Source organism: Cebidichthys violaceus, unplaced genomic scaffold (genome assembly GCF_023349555.1).
Source record: "Cebidichthys violaceus isolate CVI_PGR_0920_01 unplaced genomic scaffold, fCebVio1.0.p SCAF_83, whole genome shotgun sequence".
NCBI classification, from domain to species: domain Eukaryota; kingdom Metazoa; phylum Chordata; class Actinopteri; order Perciformes; family Stichaeidae; genus Cebidichthys; species Cebidichthys violaceus.
In genome coordinates, this window is record NW_027176968.1 from 430,536 (window position 1) to 454,614 (window position 24,079).

The window sequence follows — 24,079 nt, forward strand, 5'->3', positions numbered from 1 at the left end:
ACGCATACATGTAACATCAACACCCCCAGTCTTTGTCTACTAACAGGTGTTTGTTTTTCTGCAGGCGGAGGAGGCTGACGACGACGACATCTACAACGTTTTATCTACGCTCAAGAGACTCACAGCCTTCCACAAGTGAGACTCCCTCTTTACGTCTTACTTAATTATTTTGTGCATTCGTGTAGGGCTGGTCGGCTCAGAAGTTACTATGAAATCTAACGTTATATCCTCATGTTTCTCTGACTCAGTGCGCACGACTTGACACGGTGGGATTTATTCGGGAACTGCTACCGGCTGCTGAAGGCAGGCATCGAGCAGGGCTCCATGCCGGAGCAGATAGCCGTCCAGGCCCTGCAGTGTTCCCACTACTCGGTCCTCTGGCAGCTGGTTAAGATCACGGAGGGGGCTCCCAGCAAGGTGCCGGACTCACCTCACTGACAGAGCTTTAACACCGCACACAGCCCATATCCCAGGATACACCTGGGCTCAGAGTTAAGACGGCCATGTCTGAGCATCAGTGGCCCAGAGGGACAGGAGCTTGTCTGTATTTCTTAGGTGCAACTTAGGTGTAGAAACTAATCCCAGGATGCTTACCTGCAACTCGGGGGCCTTATTCCCAATCTATCTCATTAAACACTTCACAGAGGCATCAGATCCCAAGGCTGTTATTTACCTCCAAAACATTTGAACCCGTGCTCCACTGCAAGGCTAGGCAAGGCAAGTTTATTTGTATAGCACATTTCAACAGCAAGGTAATTCAAAGTGCTTAAAAACAATTAAACAATAAAAACAACATGAATTGAAACATTAAAAATAGTCATTAAAACACTAAAAAGCAGTGTAAGAAATAAAATACAGTAGTGAAATGCAGGAAATTGATTAATATCCTTGGTTCAATTAAAGGCAGCAGCAAACAGAAAAGTCTGCTAGTGCTAGGGAACCTTTTCCCCGTTCTTACACAAGTTCAATAGACCTTCACTCAGACCTACAGCAGCTTAAAGGTTTCCCATCTGCGCCCATTATACGTCATTATATGTCACTTCACTATTATTTAGTTAATATTTGAGTTCAACAGAATACTTTGGTATAAAATGACTTTGCCTCAAAAATTCAAAAACAGAAACAAAACTCAATTTTAAATAGTTTATTATTGTTCGTGCTCTTTGAGCCTTTTGACAGACTGAACATGTGTCAACACAAAGTGTATTGATGATTCTGCCTCAATGAAGTCGGGCCATGATTTAATGAAATCATTAAAGTTTGATTACTTCACGGGTGCAGTTGAGCCAAGATAATGTAGCCTGACTGATACTGCTGTTTAATATCGATTTCTGTTCAAGTGCTCATAATATGTGACACTAGTGTGTGTGTGTGTGTGTGTGTGTGTGTGTGTGTGTGTGTGTGTGTGTGTGTGTGTGTGTGTGTGTGTGTGTGTGTGTGTGTGTGTGTGTGTGTGTGTGTGTGTGTGTGTGTGTGCGTGCGTGCGTGCGTGCGTGCGTGTGTGCGCAGGATGACCTGGTGGCTCTCAGGAGAGTGGTGAAGTCTTTCTTGGCCGTGTGCCAGCAGTGCCTGTCAAACGTCAACACACCGGTCAAAGAACAGGTAACAACACACACCTGTGTGAGCTGCTCACACCGTTACACATCATCACCGACGATTGTGATGTTTACAAATATGTGCATTATTGTCAGAAACCTTTATTGGTTCTGGAGAACAGAACCAGTTAAAGATGAGAAACAGTGTTCAGTGTTCATTACAAATTAGACCCGATTGTTACAGTGTGTGATACGTTATGGCCGAGAAGGTAGATAGTCAGATATACAGGTAGAATAGTTTCTGTTGACCCATAAAGAAATGTATTTGGACAAAAGAAGCATGTTTTCTTAAGTCTTAAGTTTCTTTTGTAAATTAACAGTTTTCCATTCAATCATAACTCCTCATTTGTGGCTCTTCTTCAGGCGTTCATGCTTCTCTGCGACCTGCTGATGATCTTCAGTCACCAGCTGGTTTCCGGCGGTAGGGAGGCCCTCCAGCCGCTGGTCTTCAACCCGGACGCCGCTCTGCAGAACGAGCTGCTCAACTTCGTCCTGGACCACGTCTTCATCGACCAGGACGACGAGAGTCAGAGCATGGGTGAGAACTTCTTCCTCTGTTTTTGTATAATCAACGAAATGCCCCCAGATATTTGATATTTTACCTTTCCACCTTTTTCCCCCTAATCCTCTTCCTCCTCCTCATTTCTCTGTCCGTCTACCTACAGAGGGAGACGAGGAAGACGAGGCCAACAAGATCGAGGCTCTCCACAAAAGGAGAAACCTGCTCGCTGCTTTCTGCAAACTCATCATCTACGACATCGTAGACATGCCCGCTGCTGCCGATATCTTCAAACACTACATGAAGGTGACTGTTCATCTGTGCTCGTGTACAATAATGACGTAATCAACATAAAATAAAGAGGCAACAGGAAACTGATAAGACTTTAGAAGTCAGCAGGTAATGTGGTCAAAATAAGATGATGAGAAAACGTAAAAACATTTAGAGACTGTAACTACAACTGAATCTAAAGAGGTGATTTAAATGATAGTGATCTTTATTCTTGAGTCGAGATTACAGAACAGATTTCATCACAATTTTGGACTAAACTGTCTTGTTTCTCTGCCTCAGTATTATAATGACTATGGCGACATCATCAAGGAGACTCTGAGTAAAACCAGACAAGCGGACAAGATTCTTTGTGCCAAGACGCTCATCCTCAGTTTGCAACAGGTGAGACATGAACAAAGACAACATTACAAGCTACATACACAGCTCTCTGGCTTGCATTCTTCTTAAGTTGTGAAAGCCCTCGTGTGTGTGAACACACACAAACACTTTTGTCAACGTGTGTGTTTCCAGCTGTTCAACGAGCTGCTGCAGGACCAGGGGCCCAATCTGGACCGGACATCGTCTCACGTCAGCGGCATCAAGGAGCTGGCCCGCCGCTTCGCCCTCACCTTCGGCCTGGACCAGATCAAGACCAGAGAGGCTGTCGCCACGCTGCACAAGTAAGAACACATCCCAAGTATGACGTACAATTGAGAGTGTAGATGTCCGGATGTATATTATGTTGACAAGATTTCTGAGAAGTGAGCTTACTGCACACTCTCAGCTGCCCCACAATGCAGTGCGTCTAGTTTCTCTTTTTGAGTTTTACTCTTTCCTTGTTTCTCCCCCCCCTCTCTCTCTCTCTCTCTCTCGTATCAGGGATGGAATCGAGTTTGCATTTAAGTACCAGAATCCTCGAGGACCAGAGTTTCCTCCTATCAACCTGGCCTTCCTGGAGGTTCTGAGTGAATTTTCCTCCAAACTAATCCGCCAAGACAAGAAAACGGTGTAAGTACTCCTTGCTATCTTTTTTTAAACTCTTTTAATTTAAAAATGAGTGAATTATGCTAAAAATGCCACGTCTCCTCAGCCACTCGTACCTAGAGAAGTTCATGTCGGAGTCGATGTCGGAACGTCGGGAGGACGTGTGGCTGCCGCTGATCTCCTACAGGAACAGCCTGCTGACGGGAGGAGACGAGGACCACATGTCGGTCACGTCGGGCTCCAGCAGCAAGGCCGGCTCGGTCCGCAGCAAGAAGGGACGACCGCCGATACACAAGAAGCGCATCGAGGGTGAGGATACGGGAGCACAAATAGAGAGCAGAGGTCCTCCGGTTTTATTCGGGTTGGCTTTGCTGCCCTGAATCTGTTGATGGTTGTCTGCCATTGTGTGACCGATACTGTTGTGTGTTCATCTTTCAGAGGAGAGCAGTGTTGAGAGCTCGTGGTTGTTGCGTAATGACACTCTTCAGACACCGGGAGCTCTGCAGACTCCTCAGCTCACCTCAACAGTTCTCCGAGAGAACAGACCGGCAGAACACATGCCCGACCCGGACTCAGAACCCGGATCAGAGAACGACTTCGTACATAAGTGAGTATAGAAACGGTGAAATTCCGAGGTGCTGATCCGTATCATTCCTTAGGGCCCATTCTCCGCCTAACACATTGTTGGAGGGCCCGCTGTCTCTCCCACGAGCCCCTGCGTGTTTTCTCCCCTGATGTTGATCCTCTGCTCGTCTTCAGTCCTCAGATGCAGATGTCGTGGCTCGGCCAGCAGAAGATGGAGGAGGTGAACAGGAAGGACCGGACGGGGATGAACTACATCAAGGCGCGCAGCAACCAGGGCGTGCGGCAGACTGTGTAAGTGTGTTTTAAGCTTCTAAAGAGGACGACGCTGGCTGATGCTCGGCTTCATGCCGTCACCATGTTTCACGTCAGTCCCTAAATTAGAGAGACCCGCCATTTATTTTTTTTTAATGAACGAAGAGCGAATAAGAAAAAAAAAAGATATAAAACGGTGTCTTTTGAAATGACATTTCCCGTCAGGCGTGGGTTGATGGAGGATGACGCGGAGCCCATCTTTGAGGACGTGATGATGTCATCGCGGGGCCAGCTGGAGGACATGAACGAGGAGTTTGAGGACACGATGGTCATCGACCTGGTCAGTGATGTCACTTTCTCCCAACACATTTTTTCAAATTCTGAATAATAAAGATTCTTGCCTTAATATATCATTTTTTTGTAAGGAGACATTATATGCTGATTTTCAGATTCATACTTTTATTTTAACATGTTTACATGCTTTAATGTACATGTTAAGTATGTTTGCGTTTTAAAACTGAAATGGTTTATATATTGTATAATTGTGAGATCACAACCGTACGGTTTTTCTTAATGGATTGAGCGTTTTTCATACTTTAACAGTATTTATATAGCACTTACACCTGCTTTACAACTAAAAAAGACATGAAAATTAAAAAAATTTCAATATGAGACTTTTTAATTAAATGTCTTAATATGTGGTTTTGTCCTTCCCAGCCGCCATCGAGGAACAGACGGGAAAGAGCAGAATTAAGACCGGACTTCTTTGACTCTGCAGCGATGATTGAGGACGAGTCGGTAAGTAAATCTGAAACTATTATTCAATTAATTGATGAGCCAGTTTTTACACAAAAAGTCATTGCTTCCAGCCTCTAAAATGTGAGCATTTGTTGTTTTTTGGTTTCCTGCCGGGTTGAAGCTTGGATACTTTCTGCCTAACATTGTCTGACAGTCGCTCTCCTCTCCATCTCTCCAGGGATTCAGCATGCCCATGTTCTGATCTGGGAAGAAGTGAAGATCCTGAGATCATGATCCACATCAGGAGTAAACAGAAAGGCGGTTTTGGGACGTCTAACCGAGATAACCTGCCAATCAAACTCTTAAGAAGAAGAAAAAAAACATTGTTGAAGTACTTTTCTCTTTCTATAAGACACGATGGACGGATGTTTGTTCAGCTGGAACTCACCGGGAAGCGTGAAGCAAGAACGGGCTCTGTTCTTTCAGACGAGGCCGGAGGATCCAGAACATTCTCCAGAATCTAGTCCGGATTACTCAAGAGCTTCTTGTTGCTCTAAATCTTCCTCCTCCTCAGCCTGTTGGTTTGGCTCTTGTTAGCAGTAGCTCTGATGGCGCTCTGGCTCAGTAATCCTGCTGCCGGCCGATGAGTACTTGCAGTTTTTATGGTTCCCCGTTACACAGGTGTACAGTTGTTTGGTGAGCAGCGTAACACTCTGTACAGCCCCCCCCCCCCCACACACCCTTCTTTTGGTGTCACACTTCGATCCGTCTTGTTAAATCCAACGTAGAGAGGATCTCAATACTAAGTGTTCTATATCTTTGCTCTTATTACCACCCACCGACCCCTCTCCTCTCTCTGTTCGCCATCTGAGTCTTTGTATGTGGTGGTGCTGGTGTGTGTGTTGGTAGTGATGGTGGTTGAGTAGTCGCACATGCACAGCTGTAGACTGACCTGGCGGGAGTGATGCAACTGGCACCAACCTCGGACAGAGGCCTCCACCTTCTCACATCTCAGAAACACTCTGCACACACACACACACACCCTTGAGTAAGTTTTGAAGTTAAAAAACGTTTTAAAAAAAGACAATAAACATATTTTGAATTCTGTAGCTTTAGTACTAAAGTTTTAAATCAAGTGTTTTTGTTTTTGTCTGTTTGTACAGCTTTTTCTTGAACATGTATCTCGTTTGTTGCCTAATTGTGGCCTACATACTTACAGTATATTCCAGCCCCTCCCCAACACCTGTAACTCATATCTAATGGTGACCCAGCTCAGATTGTTGCTGTGGGATGCCAGTTTTTAAGCGCTGTAGGGTCTGATTGTAATGGTTTCACGGTTCAGTATTACAGCAGAATATCCGTTTCTACAGGTAAAATCAAGTTCTGTTTTTACACCCGCCTTCAGTGTTAACTGATCCAAGAAGTTTAAGATTTGTTGTTATCATTGTTCAAATCCAGTGCAGTGGTGGATTTCTATGTCTGACAGATTTGTTTGAATGTGTTTTGAATGTTTCCCGCCATATCGTTGTTCCCCCTCTGTTGGTTAATCAATCATTTACCTTTACCTCCTGTAAATATCAGAGACGATCTTTTCTGCAGTGCAGTTGACATCAGTTGCCCTAAAATGCTCTAAAAGCCTGTTTTTTTTTGTTGTTTTTTTTCTGTGAACCTAAATTCTTTTTAATAAAATAAAATCTGTAATCGATCGTTGGACCCATGTTTTTGGATCCTCATTGTAAGAGTTTAGTAAAGCTTATCTTTCCGTTCAAAGTGCAAAAGAATGAAGGGAGATGGACGTTTCAAGTGCAGTTTGAGGGTAAAAATGTATTTAGCCACTAAAGATATCAAGGTCTGAAAATTAAGAAATACGGTCTACTTTTATCCTTAAACCTCAAATCTAATACTATGGGAATTACATTATACACAGTATATTGTTTAAAAAATGAATTGCATTGGGAAAAGTAGTAAGAAAACACATGTTGAGTCAATGATTTATTTTACACACGGCAGTCAGCCAGAGAGGAAAGGCACTGTGTCAGGATGACTTCTTCTTGACCTACATGGACGACATGAAACACAAGGAGTGCATCTGAAAGTGTTAACTAATGTAACACACCACAAACCGTGACTGTTGACAGCTGGTTGCCCGCATTTTATCTGCGAAACGTAATCTACCCTTTCAGATACAATCTTGTTCTCAAAATGTCCCAAGTGTCAAAGTGACCAATATGGCCACTACTGACAGCAATTACCTCCAGTGTGTGTCTTCACCATCTTCCTCTTCAAGTGTGCATATCAGTGGTTGTACAGATAAATGTGCAGAACTAGAACTTTCCCTCAAATCTTTTCACAAAGTTTATAGTAAAGAAGTTGATGAGCTGGAATGGAAATTTGGGTTTGTGTTTCACAGAGGAATGTTGGCGTGTTTCTTCCAGGGGTTTAGCTGCTTCTTGCTGGCCAGCACCTCCAGATCTCTGCAGATCCTCTTGCGAGTGGTCGACGGCTCGATTATGTCATCCACGAAACCTGAAACAAACAGTTGGCCGGTCACAAACGGAAGCGTACGACGCATTATATCGGTGTGTGTGTGGAGGACCTTAAGCACACGCAAGGATGAGAGCGGCAGAAGCGAGAAAGTTCACCTGGGGAAAGGGTTGGCGAACTTCTCAATGTACTCAGCCTCCGCCTCCGCCTGGTTCTCCTTTCCTCTGAAAATAATCTGAACGGCACCCTGAGAGAGAGAGAGAGAGAGAGAGAGAGAAGAAACAGACCATGCGTCATCGTCAGCGATCACTCAAAGTTGAATTATGATGGTCCTCCTCGGGGGTTCCTTTTTTTGAGGGTCTTCAAATGGCTGTGGTGTGCTTCGCTGTCGACCTGCATGCACACTATCAAACGAAGGAAAGAGAGAGAGAGAGAGAGAGAGAGAGATAAAGTCTGACAAATAGAAAGAACTAGTGTTTGTACCTTGGCACCCATGACCGCAACCTCAGCAGTGGGCCAGGCGTAGTTCACATCTCCTCTCAAGTGTTTGGAGCTCATCACGTCATAGGCTCCTCCGTAAGCCTGGGGGACACAAGCCACGTCCACAGTGAACGTTTATTCTGACTTAATTAAGACTAATCACCATGCTGCTTTTAATGCAAACTCAGCCCCATGTACAGCTGCTCCACAGTCTTCCAGTAAAGAGATTTAGAATGTCTTTTACTGTGAACAATCTGCAGGAAGTGTTGAGTTATAGTCACTGGTGGACAAAGTTGAGAAGTAGGTTGAAATCTACTGAACAGCAATTGTTACATTTCGGTCAGTGGATCGGTTTTATTTCACTGCTTAGGTAAAGAGCTACAGGTGCTCTTTGCACGCTTCACTTCCGGAATCTCACTCATCTCGTGTTCTCACTCACTCACTCACTCACACACTCTCTCACACACACACACACACACACACACACACACACACACACACACACACACACACACACACACACACACACACACACACACACACACACACACACACACACACACACACACACACACACACACACACACACACACACACACACACACACACACACCTACCTACCTACCTACCTACCTTTCTGGTGATGATGGTTATTTTCGGGACAGTGGCCTCTGCAAAGGCATACAGCAGCTTGGCTCCATGTCTGATGATGCCTCCATACTCCTGAGCAGTACCTGTTGACAAGCATCAAACATCTTTAAATGCAGCCAGTGTACAGTATATATGCACTGTGAGACTTTTAAAAACAATACCGGGCAGGAAGCCCGGCACATCCACAAAGGTGATGATGGGAATGTTGAAAGCGTCGCAGAAGCGTACAAAGCGGGCTCCCTTCACCGAGGAGTTGATGTCCAAACAACCTGATGAGGAACACAGATATTCAGGACTGAATAGCAAGAAAACACAAGTAGATTAATTATTAAGTATCAATGACTTTGCTCCCAACTTATTCCCCGCCATGCTCTTTTTGGGACTTGGTTTGTTTGCATACAGAATGAGCCAACGCTGATAATTTATCCCTTCCGATTGCCTCTCTCACTTTTGGCCCTTCAGTTAGTTTACTCACCAGAAGCCACTTTGGGCTGGTTACCCACAATGCCTACAGTGCGTCCGTTCATGCGGGCAAAGCCCACCACGATGTTCTTGGCATAGTTGGGCATGATCTCAAAGAAGTCGCTCTCGTCCGCTATCTGAACAGATGCATTAAGAGAGGAAACCGTTAGCACTTGCAGAGATTAAATGAGATGTGGTTGCACGTATTACGAGTGTGTGCACTTACTGCTTTAATGATGTCCAACATGTCGTAGGCTTTAGTCGTCTCAAGCGGCACAATCATGTCCAATGAGTGTACCATACGATCGCTGAAAAAAAAAAAAAAAAAAAAAAAAGGGACGACGTGTTGGACGTGAGTTGAAAGAACAAAGATATTCTCCCATTAGTAAGTTGTTGTTTTTGGTGAATGGTTACCTGCTGTCGTGGCACTCCCTGATAGGAGCGGGATCCTGATTGCTCAGCGGCAGGAAGTTGAAGAACTCTCGCACGTTGAGCAAGGCTTCGACATCATCCTCGAAAGCGTGGTGAGCCACTCCTGAGAACAAGACGTCAGACATTTTTTAGAACCCAAAAAACAAGACTTCACTTTAGGTTGAGATGTTGTGTTAAACGGCACCTTCAACTCCTCTACAATGCAAAACGAGTGACACGAGCTGTTACATGCACACTGACCAGACACAGTGGTGTGTGTTTTGGCTCCACCGAGCTCCTCCTGAGTCACGTCTTCATTGGTGACAGACTTCACAACATCAGGTCCTGTGATGAACAGGTATGACGTGTCCTACACACACACACACACAACACACACACTAGGCTAAGGTAAGTGGGAATACAATCCTCGAAAAATAACTGCATAATTCATTATGTAGCACAAAAACTGCAACTTTTGCGTCCACAATTATCAGAATGTTGACATTTTAAAAACACTGAAACATTTGACTTCGGATGTCTGCTGTGGCTAAAAATCTATAAAATGTTGATTATTAGATCAAAAAAATTAAATGAGTGTTTAAAGCTGTATTTGTGCCGCTCCCTACTTTAACCATGAAGGTGAAATCCGTGAGGGCCGGGGAGTAGACGGCTCCTCCCGCACAGGGGCCCATGATGAGGGAGATCTGAGGGACGACTCCTGAAGCCATTACGTTCCTCTGGAAAAAGGAGAAGGTTTGGTTTTCACTTTTTCATCCAGAGTGTCTGATTAACCCGATACCTTCAGCCCAGTGAGTTTTAGAATGTTAACATTTCAAATATGTTGAAAGCAGATTTTAAGTCAGTGAGCAGTAACATACGGATGAGTTACCGCACCAGGAATATATCTGCATATCCAGCCAGAGACTCCACTCCCTCCTGGATCCGAGCTCCTCCAGAGTCGTTCAGCCCGATGACCGGGGCTCCAACTGTCATGGCCTGGTCCATGATCTGAGCGCAGAATATTTAAACGTTGTACAGCCATACTGAGGATTTTTTTACTGAGGGAATAAACATGATGAACTATATAGTTGCTGTTACCTTACAAATCTTCTGTGCATGAGCTCCAGACAGACTGCCACCGAACACTGTGAAGTCCTGAGGGAAGCAGAAAGGGCAAGGTGGAAAGAATATTTTTAAAAAAAGCACTACAGGAATGTACTACTGTTTTTTTGTTTGTCATGCGTTTGTTGTGTTTACAAATGGGGTACAACTGAATTTCGTTGTGCCTGCCTGTGTTGCATAATGATCCTTGAATCCCTTTAGTTTAGTTACATGTCGTACCTGACTGAACACATAAACCAGCCGGCCATTGATCCGTCCTCGGCCTGTCACGACGCTGTCGCCCGGGAACTGTGACAGATAGAGACGAAAATGTTATGAGATTTAAGTATTTCACACCCCAGTGGAAGAACGAGTCTCTTAGGCTTCCAGTGGATCCAGTTGTGATGTGCGTGCCGGCTGGTACCTTGTTCCTGTCCTGCTCCATGCCGAAGTCAGAGCAGCGATGCTCCACGAACATGTCCGACTCCACGAAGGACTCGGGGTCCAGCAGAAGCTCCACTCGCTCCCTGGCTGTCAATTTACCCTGCAACACAAAACACCACGTTACCACACAGACAACACTACAGGTGCGTGTTACAACAAATACTGTGACACATGTGTGGCCAGTGTTGTTTATCATTTACCAAAAAAAACATGCAATTTTTAACCCTAAATATTTTCTGAAATATGATAATATTCATGCATATACAGAGGGATTTTATCATTGTCACTTCCTTCTAGTTATATGTTGTGCCTTAGAGTAATAGTTAACCCGAGCAAGGTAAGAAAGTTTGTTTTTAAAGGTCATTTAAAAACCTCCAGTAGCAACCACTGACTTTGAGACGCATCAACAACTCCACGCTGCAGCGTGTTGACGCTTTAATAACATGCCAGCTTACATGTTGGCTAACACGAATAGAAGAAAACCAATGTTGCCTTTACCTTTTTGTGTTGTGCATCTATTCTCTGCTGACCTCCCCCGCGCAGCGCCATCTTCCGTTTCTCGTCAATCCTCTCCTTCACGCTCAGGTGGCTGACAGAATTCCAGCGACAGTTCGCCGGCGACATTGCAGCAGCGACTGCGCCATATTTCACGGGTACCAGACTCCTGAAAGACGTCCTCAGCCCGTTTATCAGTCCACCGCTTCTTCGGGCCAGAGCGAAGGCCGCCATCTTTGCCTGACGTGTGTGTTCTCGGGTGAGCGAGACTACAGGCTCGTGCGAGATGAGCTGAGTCTCGCCGACGAGAGCGGGCGGCAGCAGCGGAGGGGGCGTTGATAGGGAGGACGAGTTATCGCAGCCAATAAGAAAGAAGGATTGAGTACCACGTGTGGATGGGCGGGACCTGGAAGGGGTCATGGTTTCCTGGAACTCAATTTACATATAGGACCAATCCCAATGTCCCCCTTAAGGCCTTAAACCTGAACCCTCAAGGATTTACTGACGAGTGTGAGAGGCTGTAAGGGCTTTACTCGTTTTTGTCAAAAAAGCTTCAATGACTAAATTAAATATTTGATGAATAAATAAATTAATACCTTCTGATTTAATGTGTTTAGTTTTTGTTCCATCTGTAATCTGTACTGTTTATGTGTAAATGTATTATGACAGGCTGAACACACATGAGCCGTCCTCGTTGTTTACCTTTTCTTTTTTTACGTCTCCATGCGTTCAGCGGTAACCCCGTCTGCAGAAATGAGGATTTATGGAGTGGAAGCAACGGAGTCGTAAAAAAGGTAAACAAAGAGGACGGCACGTGGGTGTTTAGCCTGGCAAATACAAACAAACAAACATTTACTCCGAAACATTAAAGAGTAAAAATGGAACATAAAAACACATGAAATCAGAGGAATGGAAGCAGGTTATATGACATAGATTTATTCATAAAACATTTCATTTTGTCATTGAAGCTGTTTTGACAAAATAAAGAGTTAACAGATTAGGAAAGAGCCTGGCCACATTTTGCACCATTAAACATTAAGCCTATTCACTTCTGAATTTTCTCAACTGTTTTTTTATTCTGTACAATTTTTTTTATTGATCGGGATTTTAAGAGACATGTAGCATCTATTAAAGTTATATCTTATATCGATATAGTCTTCTGAAATATAGCATATATGATTCAGTGTTGTTAAAACATTTTTACAGCTTACATAACATGAACTGGAACAAGAGCTGGCAAAAGCTGATGAAATGGGTATATCATTTTAATTTTATTTCATTCATTTTCTCACTTTCTTATTGAAAGAATAAATTAATTGCTTCTTTTGTTGGCAAATTATTGTGTAAATGCAGAAGGTGCTGTGGTGTATGGAAGCCCATTTCCTACACTGTGAGAAAAAATAAAGATCCTTTAAGTCATTATAATGAGATACTATCTCAAAATAATGACTGAGCATCTCATAATTATGACTTAGTATCTCATGATTATGACTTAATATATCACAATTATGTCTTACTATATCATAATTATGACTTAGCATCTCATAATAATGAGATACGTATCTCATAATTATATAATAATGAGATAATTACATAATTACTGCGTGAATGCTGAAGGTGCTGAGGTGTGTACAGAGCAGAGAGGAGAGGAGATTGCTAAACCCTTCGAACACTACGGTAACCAGGGTAACTAGGAGAACTCTCGCGCGATGATCATGGCTGTGGAGAGGGGTTCGATGCGCGAGGAAAAGTGGAAAATCGAATGATTGATACATTTTGCAAAGCGGCTAGTTAGCTATGTTTCGGTCGCTGCTCGCCAAGTATTATAGTACAACGTATCAGAATCGTAGGGTTTCGATTCACAGCTTGCATTTCCCTCCGACGCGTGAGGCATAAGGTGGACATAGGGGGGTTAATGATACGGTTTAATTTTTCGCTTGCTAATTTTGGCATGGCATGCTAACGTAAACTGGTTAGCTTTGTTTACATCAAGTGCGCGCCTGAGATATGTTAGCTCATTGCTAACCCAAACAAATGTGTGATCTTAGGAGCAGCTTTTCGTTCAGTTAGGCATCGACAATGAGACAGGGTTAGTTAGTAAATGGGCTCTATGGCTAACATTGAGCATCTCTCGTTTAAATCGTTTGGCTGATGTCGTAAGCTAACGCTAGCTGCGTAATGCTAACCTTTTGATTATGGATGGACATTTGATCCACTGTTAGCTGTTAGACAGCGTTGGGGGGATGTAAGTAATTATAACCAAGGGTCTAACTGGTCCTAATTAACAGGAACTTGAATTGTGATCTCCTTGGTAAATAGTAACTACTACGAACCGGTGATGCTAGCTCTAGCTAACGTTAGCCGCTGCAGAGCTAGCTAGCGTTGTGCGCGTTTATTGAGAACCGCTTCGTTGTCTGTTATTGTGTCTATTATATATTCATGTGCCTGCACTGACACACTCGAGTGGCTGCTTGTTACCCCACCAGGCCACCTTGTATTTCTTCTATTTACCCTGAGACTTGGCTATCTTTTAGCTCCGTCGCAGTGAGTGGCTGGATTTTTTTTTTTCTTCTCCCGGGCCGTCTTTCCCCGAGTCTGCGGAGTAACACTGCTATGAACCCCGTCAATGCAACCGCTCTGTACGTGTCCGCCAGCCGGGCCGTGCTGCAGTGTGACCCGCGGCAGCCTCACAGCTTCGCAGAGATGTACAAGCTCCTGCCCTTCTTCCGACAGTCCATTGCATGTCTTGTCTGTGGTAAGCATCCTGAAACACAACCAATGTACAACAGCAGTACACATCATGTTTTGTGTCACCTCATTGCAAGATTAGCATCTGTGTCGTGGCGCAAATTAGTCTAATTTTTCTCAAATGAATCAGTGTTTCATAACTATTCATATTGACCGATGTGCCAGTGGGTGTGCGTGTGTTCGCAGCAGTTGACACGATTTGTCGTGCTCTCAGTGGTCTCCTTAGCAACTGAGGCTGAGCCCCAGTCATCTCCTCTTGTCAAGACAACAGATGACTCCTCTGTTGTTGTGTCTGCTGCAGAGCCATGTGTTTCCTATTTAGGCTTTATTTACTCACTTCGCTATGCTAGTTGACTATCAATCCTTGCGCAGCTTGCATTGAGGCCATGATGATTGACAGAATGATATGTGACAATGTGTCTGGCCTCTGATGATTATGTAATGTAGTGTTTTTCTTTCGCGATAATCTGTGCAATCATCCAACATTTAACAGAAGTATTGATGTGAACATGGTGATTGAAGCCTTCTTTGTGGCATTTAAGGTATAGAAACAATTAAAAGTCCAGATTAGTCATAGATTGTGGTGTCAGTATTAAAGTTATTGATTTTCCTGATCTACTTGAAATGCATCAGTCGGTACTGAAACAATTTAGTTGGTCAATTGACAAAAAATTATAAGGCATATATTTTTTAAATGTTGGTCAGACTAAACAAGCTATTTGACGAAGTTGCCTTAGGCTGACGGGGATTGAAAATTACTTGTTGATTGTGCCATAGTTGCTGCACATAGTTGGGACCAACAAATGGATTAACTGCTCACTCTTGTTTTTGTCTCAGGTAAACTGCTCCAGGATCCCATTTCCCCAACACATGCAGAGTGTCAGCATTATGTCTGCTTGGGCTGTAAAGGCCAGAAGATGCAGATAAGGCCGCCGTGCAGCCGCTGTAAGGATTACTCCTGCTTCCAGGAGAACAAACAGCTCTCGTTGCTGGTGCAATGTTACAGGAAGCTCTGTCTCTATGTAACCCATTCGCCGTTGCTGCAGTCGATCAGCGGCCATGTGGGAGGGTCTCCAGAGGTTATGGCCCTGCTAGAGGAGGTGCTCATGTCACATGAAGATGAGATAGAGACAGAAGACCCGATCCTAGCACAGGAAAATGTGAATCCATCTGCCCCTAAGTCCCTCACCCCCACAGAGGCACCACCTGCTCCTGCAGAGCTGTCAGCTGTACCGCAGAGCTCCTCCTCGGACCCTCCTCGTTCCAATGGACCGCAGGAATGCAACGGAGAAGTGCTGGAGGACCAGGATCCTTCTTCTCCTGAGCTGGAAGTATGCGAGCTGGTAGAGGAGCAGCCACAGGCAGACCTGTCTGTGTCCAGTACTGGCTGTGGTGGTCTGGAACTGAGTCTGACCACTGGACCTTTAGCCCCAACTCCAGGCACTGTGTGCTCACTCAGGGATGGGGAATCTGGCAGCAGGGAGCTGGAGGAGGGGGAGGTGTTGCTTCTCAGTGTGGAGGAGGTGTTACAGACTTTGGATCCCCTTCAACCCGGTCGAGATTCTCCTTACACCCAGCCAGAGCGTATGCACACTCACGCACACATAACCACGGACAGAGCACACGCTCCAATGTACATACAGCTAGACGCAGCTCACAATTACACACAGATTCAAACAGACAGGACTAATACAGTGGCAAGTCATGGTGTTCACATACACACATCTTCTTTCGATCCTCCTCCGACCTCCAAGCCCCCGCCGGTCCGCCTTAAACGAAAACGTTCTCGTTCAGAGAGCGATAGGGAGAAGGTGAAACCCCTCCCCATCGCCTCCATCCTACAGGGCCCTTCCTCACATCTACACACTCCAAACCCTTCTCAGACACTGTACATGCAACCACCTACACCCTCCTTAACTGTGCCGGCACACACATACTCGTCCCTTCCTAACGGGGCGCCCCCCAAGCTCAGTCGGCCTGCGCAGAACCACAATAAAGGTGCCAGAAAGCATGTTGACACGGGCCCTAAGAAGCCCCATGCAAAGGTACGCAGCAGCGGAGGCTCCAAGACCAAGGATGGCAGCAAAGACCAGCGGTTGATGTCCGGCTGCCTTGTGCCCCCAGCGCCTGTTCGGCCTCCGTATAAGAAGCCTGCGGAGAAGAAGGGCTGCAAGTGTGGCAGGGCCACCCAGAATCCATCTGTACTGACATGCAGGGGCCAACGCTGTCCCTGCTATTCCAACCGAAAGGTGAGAATAGGTTTTGATAAAGTCAATGTATTACTATAAGGTTAGACCAGTCATTTTGCAGCTTGTATGTAACATTGATGTGATTCAAATAGACTAATGTTCCTCCACTATTTTTTGTTGTCTTCTTCCTCAGGCGTGCTTGGATTGTATCTGTCGAGGTTGCCAGAACTCCTACATGGCCAACGGGGAAAAGAAGCTAGAGGCCTTTGCCGTGCCAGAGAAAGCCTTGGAGCAGACGCGGCTCACACTCGGCATCAACCTCACCAGCATCACCGCGGCCGCTGCACTCCGCAACCCGGCAACCACCAGCATCCGCACTAACACCCTCCTCAATGTCGCCACAGCGACTGGGGCCCCCGTGACCGCAACCTTTCTGTCGCCCAGCCCCCCACAAGAGCCCAGCTATGAGGACAGCCTGGAGCTGCTGATTGGATGAAAGGCGGGGACTCCATAGACAAAACAGCTCGATGCTGATTTGAATGTGACGGCTGATCATTGTATCTGTCAAGACAACCTGTACCTCCCCAACACCTGAGGGGAGGCAATAAGGCAGCTATGGGTCTGTCCTGTTCTGTAACCTGCTCTCCTTCTGTGTTGGAAAATGCTGAGTAGTAAGACTAGCATGGGTGTGCCAAAGCCTCCTGTATTGTGCCTGTGTGCCGGTGTGTATTGTTGCCTGTCTGTAGTGAAACAGTTATACTCGGTTCCAAGGCTGTTCTGTACTCCAGAGGTGCTTTTTCGTTCATAGCCCACAGACGTACTATTAGAGGCAATAGGAACCCATACCAGAGTTTGTGTTTGTCAGTGTGTGTGTGTGCGCACCATTATAGATTTCAGTGTGCGCATGTGTGATTTTTGGTGCGTAATAACAAAAACACGGCATCATATCTCGTCACCTGTCACAGCATTTTCCATGTTTGAGTATTACTCCGTGTGTATTTTAAGAAATGCATCATAGGTATCAGGACGGCCCTTACTAATCCTTAAGCCTGTATGTGTTCACACCTTTAATTGTGAATGAATCTTGTGACTAATCTATGGAGAAGTTATGTCCCACACAAGACTCTATGCCTTTTCTATCTCATTAACTCACTCAATCCGAGTACTGTTAGGCTGATAACGAATTTGTCTTAATGAACTTGACTGATGCAGGCATTGTACAGGCAGCAAGATAATGTCAAAGCACTTGGCTGGCTCCACAGTTTCTGTGCGTGTGTGTGCGTGTGTTTGTGTGCGTGTGTTTGTGTGCGTGCGTTTGTGTGCGTGCGTTTGTGTGTGTGCGTGCGTGAGTGAGCCTGCTGAGATTTACTGAAATTCAGTGGGGAGTCGGATGGTGGGTTGTAAGCACTTAGTCTGATTGGCCAAATCACAACATAGCAATAGGAGCACCAACAAGGAGCCTCCCAGCTCTCGTGCACACACGCAGTTGTTTACAGTATTGCCATTTATACAGACTATAACCGACTGTCTTCTAAAATATTACACCGTTATGGTTTGATTATGGGATTGTACATGACTGTGTGTGTGTTTAGATAAACTGAAGCCATAGATTGTCATTAACGAGACAAAATGTCCTCTGCGTGTGCATTGTTTCCCCCCCGGTTGTAGTGTCCCGACTGATTAGAGACCAACTCAGAGACTATTTTTGATACCAGGTGTTTGAGATTTGGTACCACTGTCTTTATTTGTGTTTTAGTTAAAGCACCTTGAAGCCCTCCTATAACTTGAGAGGCTGTGTATTGTCTGTGTTTGTGTTTACTGTAACTACAACATGTTTGTCAGTCCAGTCGTGGTGACCAAAAAGAGACTGAAGGAGAGAGTGGGAGGACTCAGGCTGACCAAACGAACACCTTGGTTCTCAACTCATAGACCAGGAAGTAGCCGGTGGATTACAGTATGATCAGCAAATATGATCTATCTTCCTGCGCGTGTGTATGTTTCAAGATGTATTTTTTTTTTGGGCATTACTTGAACCCTGATTAGTTTTGGGTATTGTTTTTTTTTTTTTTTTTTTTTTTTTTATGTACAAAAGCTCTTGTTTGAGGAGTGACTCTTATTATTGCTGAAACATTCACTGCCATAATATGGAAACATGTAATACAACATGAATTAAATGATAGTTTTTTACTTTTTCAGTTTTGTGTCTTTTTGTGTAGAGGACATGTTTGACTCAAGTTTGTTTTTTGTGCAGACAGTGCACCACATATTCACCACAAGCTAGGAAGAATCCCAAAAATGGTAAAATAAGTCTTTTATACTGTAAATTGTCATTTCCCATTTAATGAAGAGACAAACCTAAAAACAACAAACCAGTACAGGTTAGTCATTTTACCTCACCTCCATTACCACACATACTAACGTTAAACATATTAGGACCTAGGAAAGAGATTTTTTCATTAAATCTGTTTAATTAGAAAATATATATCTAACTTAAAAGGAATAGACAATCTTTATAGGTATCCATTGGATATAGAAGTGTGAATGTGTCACAAAACACTTTATACTCATTCATACTGAGTCAGTGCTTCTCTTTGAGGCCGCAGGACATCATGATCTATGTCATGCACACATTCCTTCAAGACATTGCACAGAGGAAATTCAAAAGTACTGTAAGTCAAAAGGAAGCTTCACTTATAATACTGAACATTTAAAAATCTTGTCTTGTGGCATTTTTTGATACTTGTTTTTCCATAAAAGAAGTGTCACGTGTCCAGCAGCACTGTCATTTCTTGTGGATGACAACTCAATCTGTTCTGAATAGAAGTCATTCACACATGACAGTACAACATTTAATCTGCATCTATTGTACTTGACCAAACGCCCAGTACTGTGAATGCATCATGTAATCCATGTTTGCTCTGCCATGCAACGCTTTCTGTTTACAAGCCTTGAAAAACAGAATTGAACTCCTGTGTCAGCTGGAGTAAATACACAGTGAATGGCTCCTCCTCCAGCTTATCTTCTTCTGCAGCTCTGCTTCATCATATCCTTACTATCCCGAAGAAGTCCTTTGCACTCCTCAGAGTCCATTCTTCTCCAATCCTGTACCAGACAGCTGCTCAAATTATCAAGCCAACATTTGAGTCACTTCTGTTGATGTCTATAATCAAGTCATCCTAGTCTCGGACTTTTCTACCCGGAAAGGTTTTCTCACTTTAGCCCACAAGAAAGGCCCCAAAGTAGCTCGCCTTCCCGTCCATCTCCATGGCGCTGGCATTGCTGACGGTGATGAAGAGGCGGTCGGCAGGCTGCAGAAAGGCAGTACCGGCCTGATGGAGGGAGAAGAGACCCGGTTCCTGACCCCGAGGCCAGCAGGCACTCCGGGAAGATTTCATCAGCAGAATGGGCACCGTGTAGGAACTCATCTGTGGGCCATACCACAAAAACAAGATCAAGAAATCTTCAGGCGACACATTTTTTTTGTTTTTCATATTCAATCGATTAATAGCGTGCACAAAGCCTAACCTTCTTGTATATATACTGGACAAGCTGTGCTTCTTCTTCCTCCCCCTTTGCCTCCCCCTCCCCCTCCCCCGTGGAGGGCAGTCTGAAGTAGGTCTGGCCGTAGATGTAGTAGAGGCCTGCTCGGGGCACCAGCAGCTCTCCCCCACTCAGCTCCATGTTCTGCAGGAAGGACAGACCTCTCTGGCCCTCCCACACTCGGATCCGCTCCCCCAGGTAGCCCCTGTTGCTCCGCGGGCCTGCAACAGCGCACACACACACACACACACACACACACACACACACACACACACACACACACACACACACACACACACACCAATTAAGGCCATTCACTATGATGCAATATCAGTTGAGATTTATGGAGTGTTGCATTACTGAGTACAATCAGTCACTGATATTCAAATAAGAAACAAATGTTAAAGAAACTCTGTGTGTAAATAATGCGTACAGATGTGCACACAGACCAGTGGCTTTTGAAACTAAGTGCAGTAGTGTGGCAAACTGATGCATTTTTTAATAGTTTTAATAGAGCTTTATAATAAATATGATACAACAAGCTACATGGACAATACTTTAGTTTTACATGTGGACAAAGAAAAATTGAGACATTGACTGGTCACAAGGACAGGACTTCGTGGAAGGATAAAGCAGCTGCACATCTGCAGGTCCTAACAAACACAGAGACGTTACTGAATCTGAGAGCAGCCTGAGAAGCTTTGGAGCACATTCCTCACCATTGGCCAACGAAAGGTTTGGGTGAAGCAACACAGTACTCACAGGCGTGTGCGCATCGTGAACATGCGTCACAAAAAAACAAGTCTTGTGTTCAAGATGTCCGTTATGTTTTCCAGGACTATACTTGGTGTACGCACTGGATGTTTCACTCCTGCGCTACATTAAAAGGATCCTCACCGTCCGCCGTCGGAGGCTCTGTGGACGAGATGACACCGGTCACATGGGCGGCAACTTTAGGAAGAGGGACCCCTCGGACCCCAGGACTCAGGAAAGGCAGCACTCCTGTCATCTTATCTGTGAAACCACAGGCAGATAAGAAACACAAACAAGGCATTTTCACTGGAAAAAGTCATACGTTACTCCTATTAGTAGTAACTGATAATCAATGGAGGCATTGTTCTCACTTCTCATAGCAGTGGATATCTCCTTCTGGAATCTGTCAGCCATCGTCTGAAAGAAAAACACCAAGAGAGACGGAAAGAAAAATAAAAACAGGGAGAAGAGAGAGTGAATGGGTGGCACAGTCAAGTATCTTGACCTCTTCAGTTTTTATGCCTTTTTTAGGTATCTTTAGATCATAAACATTCAGTAATTCACCAGGGGCCTTGTCAGCCCCATTAATCATTTAGTCCTCCCTCTGGATCCACAAATACATCATCTGTTGACCTGTAATAGCAGTATTCCCCTGCGGTAGCGTCAAGTCAGTTGTATTTATATAACGCTGAATCAAAACAGAAGTTATCGCATGACACTTTTCATAAAGAGCAGGTCAAGACTGTTCTCTTTAATTCACGGAGATTGAACATTCCCCTACAAGCAACGGGAAACGAGAAACTTCAAGGAGAACCAGGCTCTGGGTGGGTGGCCATGTACTTTGACTAGTTGGGTCACTATTATTTAGAAGAGATGTAGCGATGCATAATTTTTTTCTGTTCCAATCAGGTGTCTGTGTAACTGCATGTGATTTAGAAAGATTCTGTAAAGCCACTGGTGTCTTAAAGAAACAGCGTGCAGGATTTAGTGGGATCTATTGCCAGCATGGATATATAGCATATAATATCAATAATTATGTTTTCTTCAGTGTATAATCACCTGAAAATAAGAATCATTGCGTTTTTGTTACCTTAAAATGAGCCCTTTATATCTACATAGGGAGCAGGTCCTCTTCAGCCATCCGCCATGTTTCTACAGTAGCTCAGAACGGACAAACCCAACACTGGCTCTAGATTGTTCAATTTGTGTTTTCACATTTTTTGCGTAGGCCACCGTAGTTCCCATGCTTGGCACACGGTTGAAGTTTAGTTCACCACTAGATGCCAGCAAATACTACACACTGCACCTTTAAATGTAATGAAAGTTTCTCGCACATATAATTTGGCAATCAGGGAAAACAAATTGAAGACAGATTAGACCAAAAATCAATAAAATCAAAAACCTTCTCTATGTGGTGGTGGAGCTGTTGCGTAACTTGCCAGCAGGGATCGCTCTTCTTTTCCTCCGCTGAATCTTCAACCTCTGAGTGCAGATTTACATTTATCAGACAGGACACGCTGCTGTGGGAGAAACTCTCCTGCATCTGTCAACATATTAGAGGCAAGACAAACAATGCAACCTACGATTATTTTCCTTATCTATTAATCAGTTCATTATTTTCTGAATTAAATTGAGAAATATTTATTTTTTACATTTGAGACTCCAACACAACAAATAAAAGTACACAGTAGTGGTACAGGTGGATGTCAATTAGTGCATGCAATTAACGAGTAAGTGGTCACAGGTGTGTGAGTTGAGGTGGGCGTTTTGCTGTGACTCAGCCAATCAGAGCTCAGCACCGGATCAGTCAGCTTTTTCTGCTTTCAACGTGTCAAATCTGAAATATGTTGCCTTTGGGTGTCACAACGATATCGTTTCCTGCCATTGTTTTATGTTATCTGCTCTCCCAACGTTCTCCTCTCTCATTGTCCACAGCCTTAAGAAATGGCAGATATTCTTGCATAACCGGTACTTTTATTTTTTTTTTAAATCTCATACTGTAAAACCAAATGCAGCAATGTTCAACCCCTGGAGGTACGGTTAAGTAGCAGATTTTTAAAGTTGAATTCATGGCATAATTTCGGATACAATTTTACTAGACCTTCCTACAGGCATACTTTTCCAATTGTGAATGAAATTGTGAGTTCACGGCGATAGCCTAGTTCATACTTTAATTGTCTTATTCCTTTATTCGTATTGACACCCTAACAATTGTGTCACTGGCATGGTATCCCTGTAAAAGTAATGGTGAATCAGTATACAGATCTATGTCGTAAGTGAAGTTAACTTGTCATCATTGAAACATTGGCCAATATTCCCTTTCCCCTATAAGATGGCAGTCAGTTTGATGCTATTATTATGTTAGATTAAGGGGAAAGACGAAGGCATATCTTACCGTGCTCAGGACCTTGTTGAAGTACACAAAGCTGACGGCAACCGCGATGGTCTGCAGGAGGATCGCTGCGAGCATGATGAGCCCCAGACTCTGGAGAGAAAGAGAAACGGCCATATCGCAGCGTGAGTATGGCAACCAGATAAGTTCCGAGGAGCAAGAGACACTTTCAGCAGGGAGGACAAGTCAGATCAAGCTCTGCTGCATTTTTGCCCTGCACGGAGAGAGAGAGAAGGAGGGAGGGAGAGGGAGGGAGGATGAACAGCCTCAAGATGTCACTGTTATTAAGGAGAAATGAGCTGTGAGCTTAATGTTGCACATACAACTTTATGACGCCTTCAGGTGCTGTCGGAAATGCGGAAACCTTTGAGTTGAGAGCTAATGTACAACCCAAACGAGATAATAATAATAATTTGGACCCCTAAATTATTCTTGAAATAATTTAAATATGTAACTCGTATGTATGTATGTATATGTGTATATATATGTATGTATGTATGTATATGTGTATATATATGTATGTATGTATATGTATGTATGTATGTATGTATGTATGTATGTATATGTGTGTGTGTGTGTATATATATATATATATGTGTGTGTGTGTGTGTGTGTGTGTGTGTGTATACACAGTATATGGATGATAATATGTGTTTCTGAATACTTTTAAAGACATTTGCTTCATGTTTGCTTAAAAGTTGATGTTGGAGAAAAATTACTTTTAGAATGATCTGTTCGTATTGTATAACATACAAGGCTCCATGAAGTCTGTGGCTCCTGTGTGAACACTCTTCACACTTGTTATCCTCAGATGTTCCTCGTTTAGCAGTCACTGTGACCTTCTGTAATGGGCGATTGTATATCTTACTAAACGTCAAGATGACGTTTGCTTGTGCGGAAGGGGAGAAGAACGTAGCTTTATGCAAATGATTCTGTGTAAGCACACTTGTGTGTTATCTGCAGTATAAATAACAGACTCAGAAACAGACCTCTGAGCAGCCTTGAT

The 24,079-nt window shown here is 44.1% G+C and overlaps 4 protein-coding genes across 5 annotated transcripts in view; 2 read left to right on the forward strand and 2 right to left on the reverse strand.

Moving 5' to 3' along the window:
- stag1a (STAG1 cohesin complex component a) overlaps window positions 1–6,629 on the forward strand; it is a 34,149-nt gene extending 27,520 nt beyond the window's left edge. For both annotated transcript variants that reach the window (XM_068702350.1, XM_068702351.1), the window contains exons 19-32: window positions 65–135; window positions 249–417; window positions 1,510–1,602; window positions 1,959–2,133; window positions 2,261–2,400; window positions 2,665–2,766; window positions 2,896–3,044; window positions 3,244–3,372; window positions 3,455–3,657; window positions 3,787–3,955; window positions 4,108–4,224; window positions 4,411–4,525; window positions 4,903–4,983; window positions 5,162–6,629. In XM_068702350.1, coding sequence (XP_068558451.1) covers window positions 65–135; window positions 249–417; window positions 1,510–1,602; window positions 1,959–2,133; window positions 2,261–2,400; window positions 2,665–2,766; window positions 2,896–3,044; window positions 3,244–3,372; window positions 3,455–3,657; window positions 3,787–3,955; window positions 4,108–4,224; window positions 4,411–4,525; window positions 4,903–4,983; window positions 5,162–5,185 — 1,737 coding nt within the window. In that variant the 3' untranslated portion in view covers window positions 5,186–6,629. The remainder of the gene's footprint in view (window positions 1–64; window positions 136–248; window positions 418–1,509; window positions 1,603–1,958; window positions 2,134–2,260; window positions 2,401–2,664; window positions 2,767–2,895; window positions 3,045–3,243; window positions 3,373–3,454; window positions 3,658–3,786; window positions 3,956–4,107; window positions 4,225–4,410; window positions 4,526–4,902; window positions 4,984–5,161) is intronic.
- A 273-nt stretch (window positions 6,630–6,902) lies between these two features.
- pccb (propionyl-CoA carboxylase subunit beta) lies at window positions 6,903–11,738 on the reverse strand. The gene is made up of 15 exons (XM_068702373.1): window positions 11,455–11,738; window positions 10,937–11,056; window positions 10,753–10,821; window positions 10,510–10,566; window positions 10,306–10,419; window positions 10,038–10,148; window positions 9,673–9,781; window positions 9,415–9,535; window positions 9,227–9,308; window positions 9,014–9,137; window positions 8,700–8,807; window positions 8,521–8,621; window positions 7,891–7,989; window positions 7,563–7,654; window positions 6,903–7,457 (listed from the first exon to the last, which is right to left on the reverse strand). The coding sequence occupies exons 1-15, from the start codon at window positions 11,683–11,685 to the stop codon at window positions 7,328–7,330; spliced, it is 1,668 nt and encodes a 555-aa protein (XP_068558474.1). The 5' UTR covers window positions 11,686–11,738; the 3' UTR covers window positions 6,903–7,327.
- Window positions 11,739–13,129: 1,391 nt separating this feature from the next.
- msl2a (MSL complex subunit 2a) lies at window positions 13,130–18,575 on the forward strand. The gene is made up of 3 exons (XM_068702370.1): window positions 13,130–14,206; window positions 15,037–16,448; window positions 16,582–18,575. The coding sequence occupies exons 1-3, from the start codon at window positions 14,065–14,067 to the stop codon at window positions 16,882–16,884; spliced, it is 1,857 nt and encodes a 618-aa protein (XP_068558471.1). The 5' UTR covers window positions 13,130–14,064; the 3' UTR covers window positions 16,885–18,575.
- Window positions 18,576–18,719: 144 nt separating this feature from the next.
- On the reverse strand, window positions 18,720–23,338 carry LOC137866446 (tumor necrosis factor ligand superfamily member 10-like). Its single transcript, XM_068702371.1, has 6 exons — window positions 23,077–23,338; window positions 22,084–22,224; window positions 21,053–21,098; window positions 20,826–20,942; window positions 19,914–20,149; window positions 18,720–19,813 (listed from the first exon to the last, which is right to left on the reverse strand). Exons 1-6 carry the CDS (start codon window positions 23,188–23,190, stop codon window positions 19,604–19,606), a joined length of 864 nt encoding a protein of 287 aa, XP_068558472.1. The 5' UTR covers window positions 23,191–23,338; the 3' UTR covers window positions 18,720–19,603.
- Window positions 23,339–24,079: the final 741 nt, after the last annotated feature.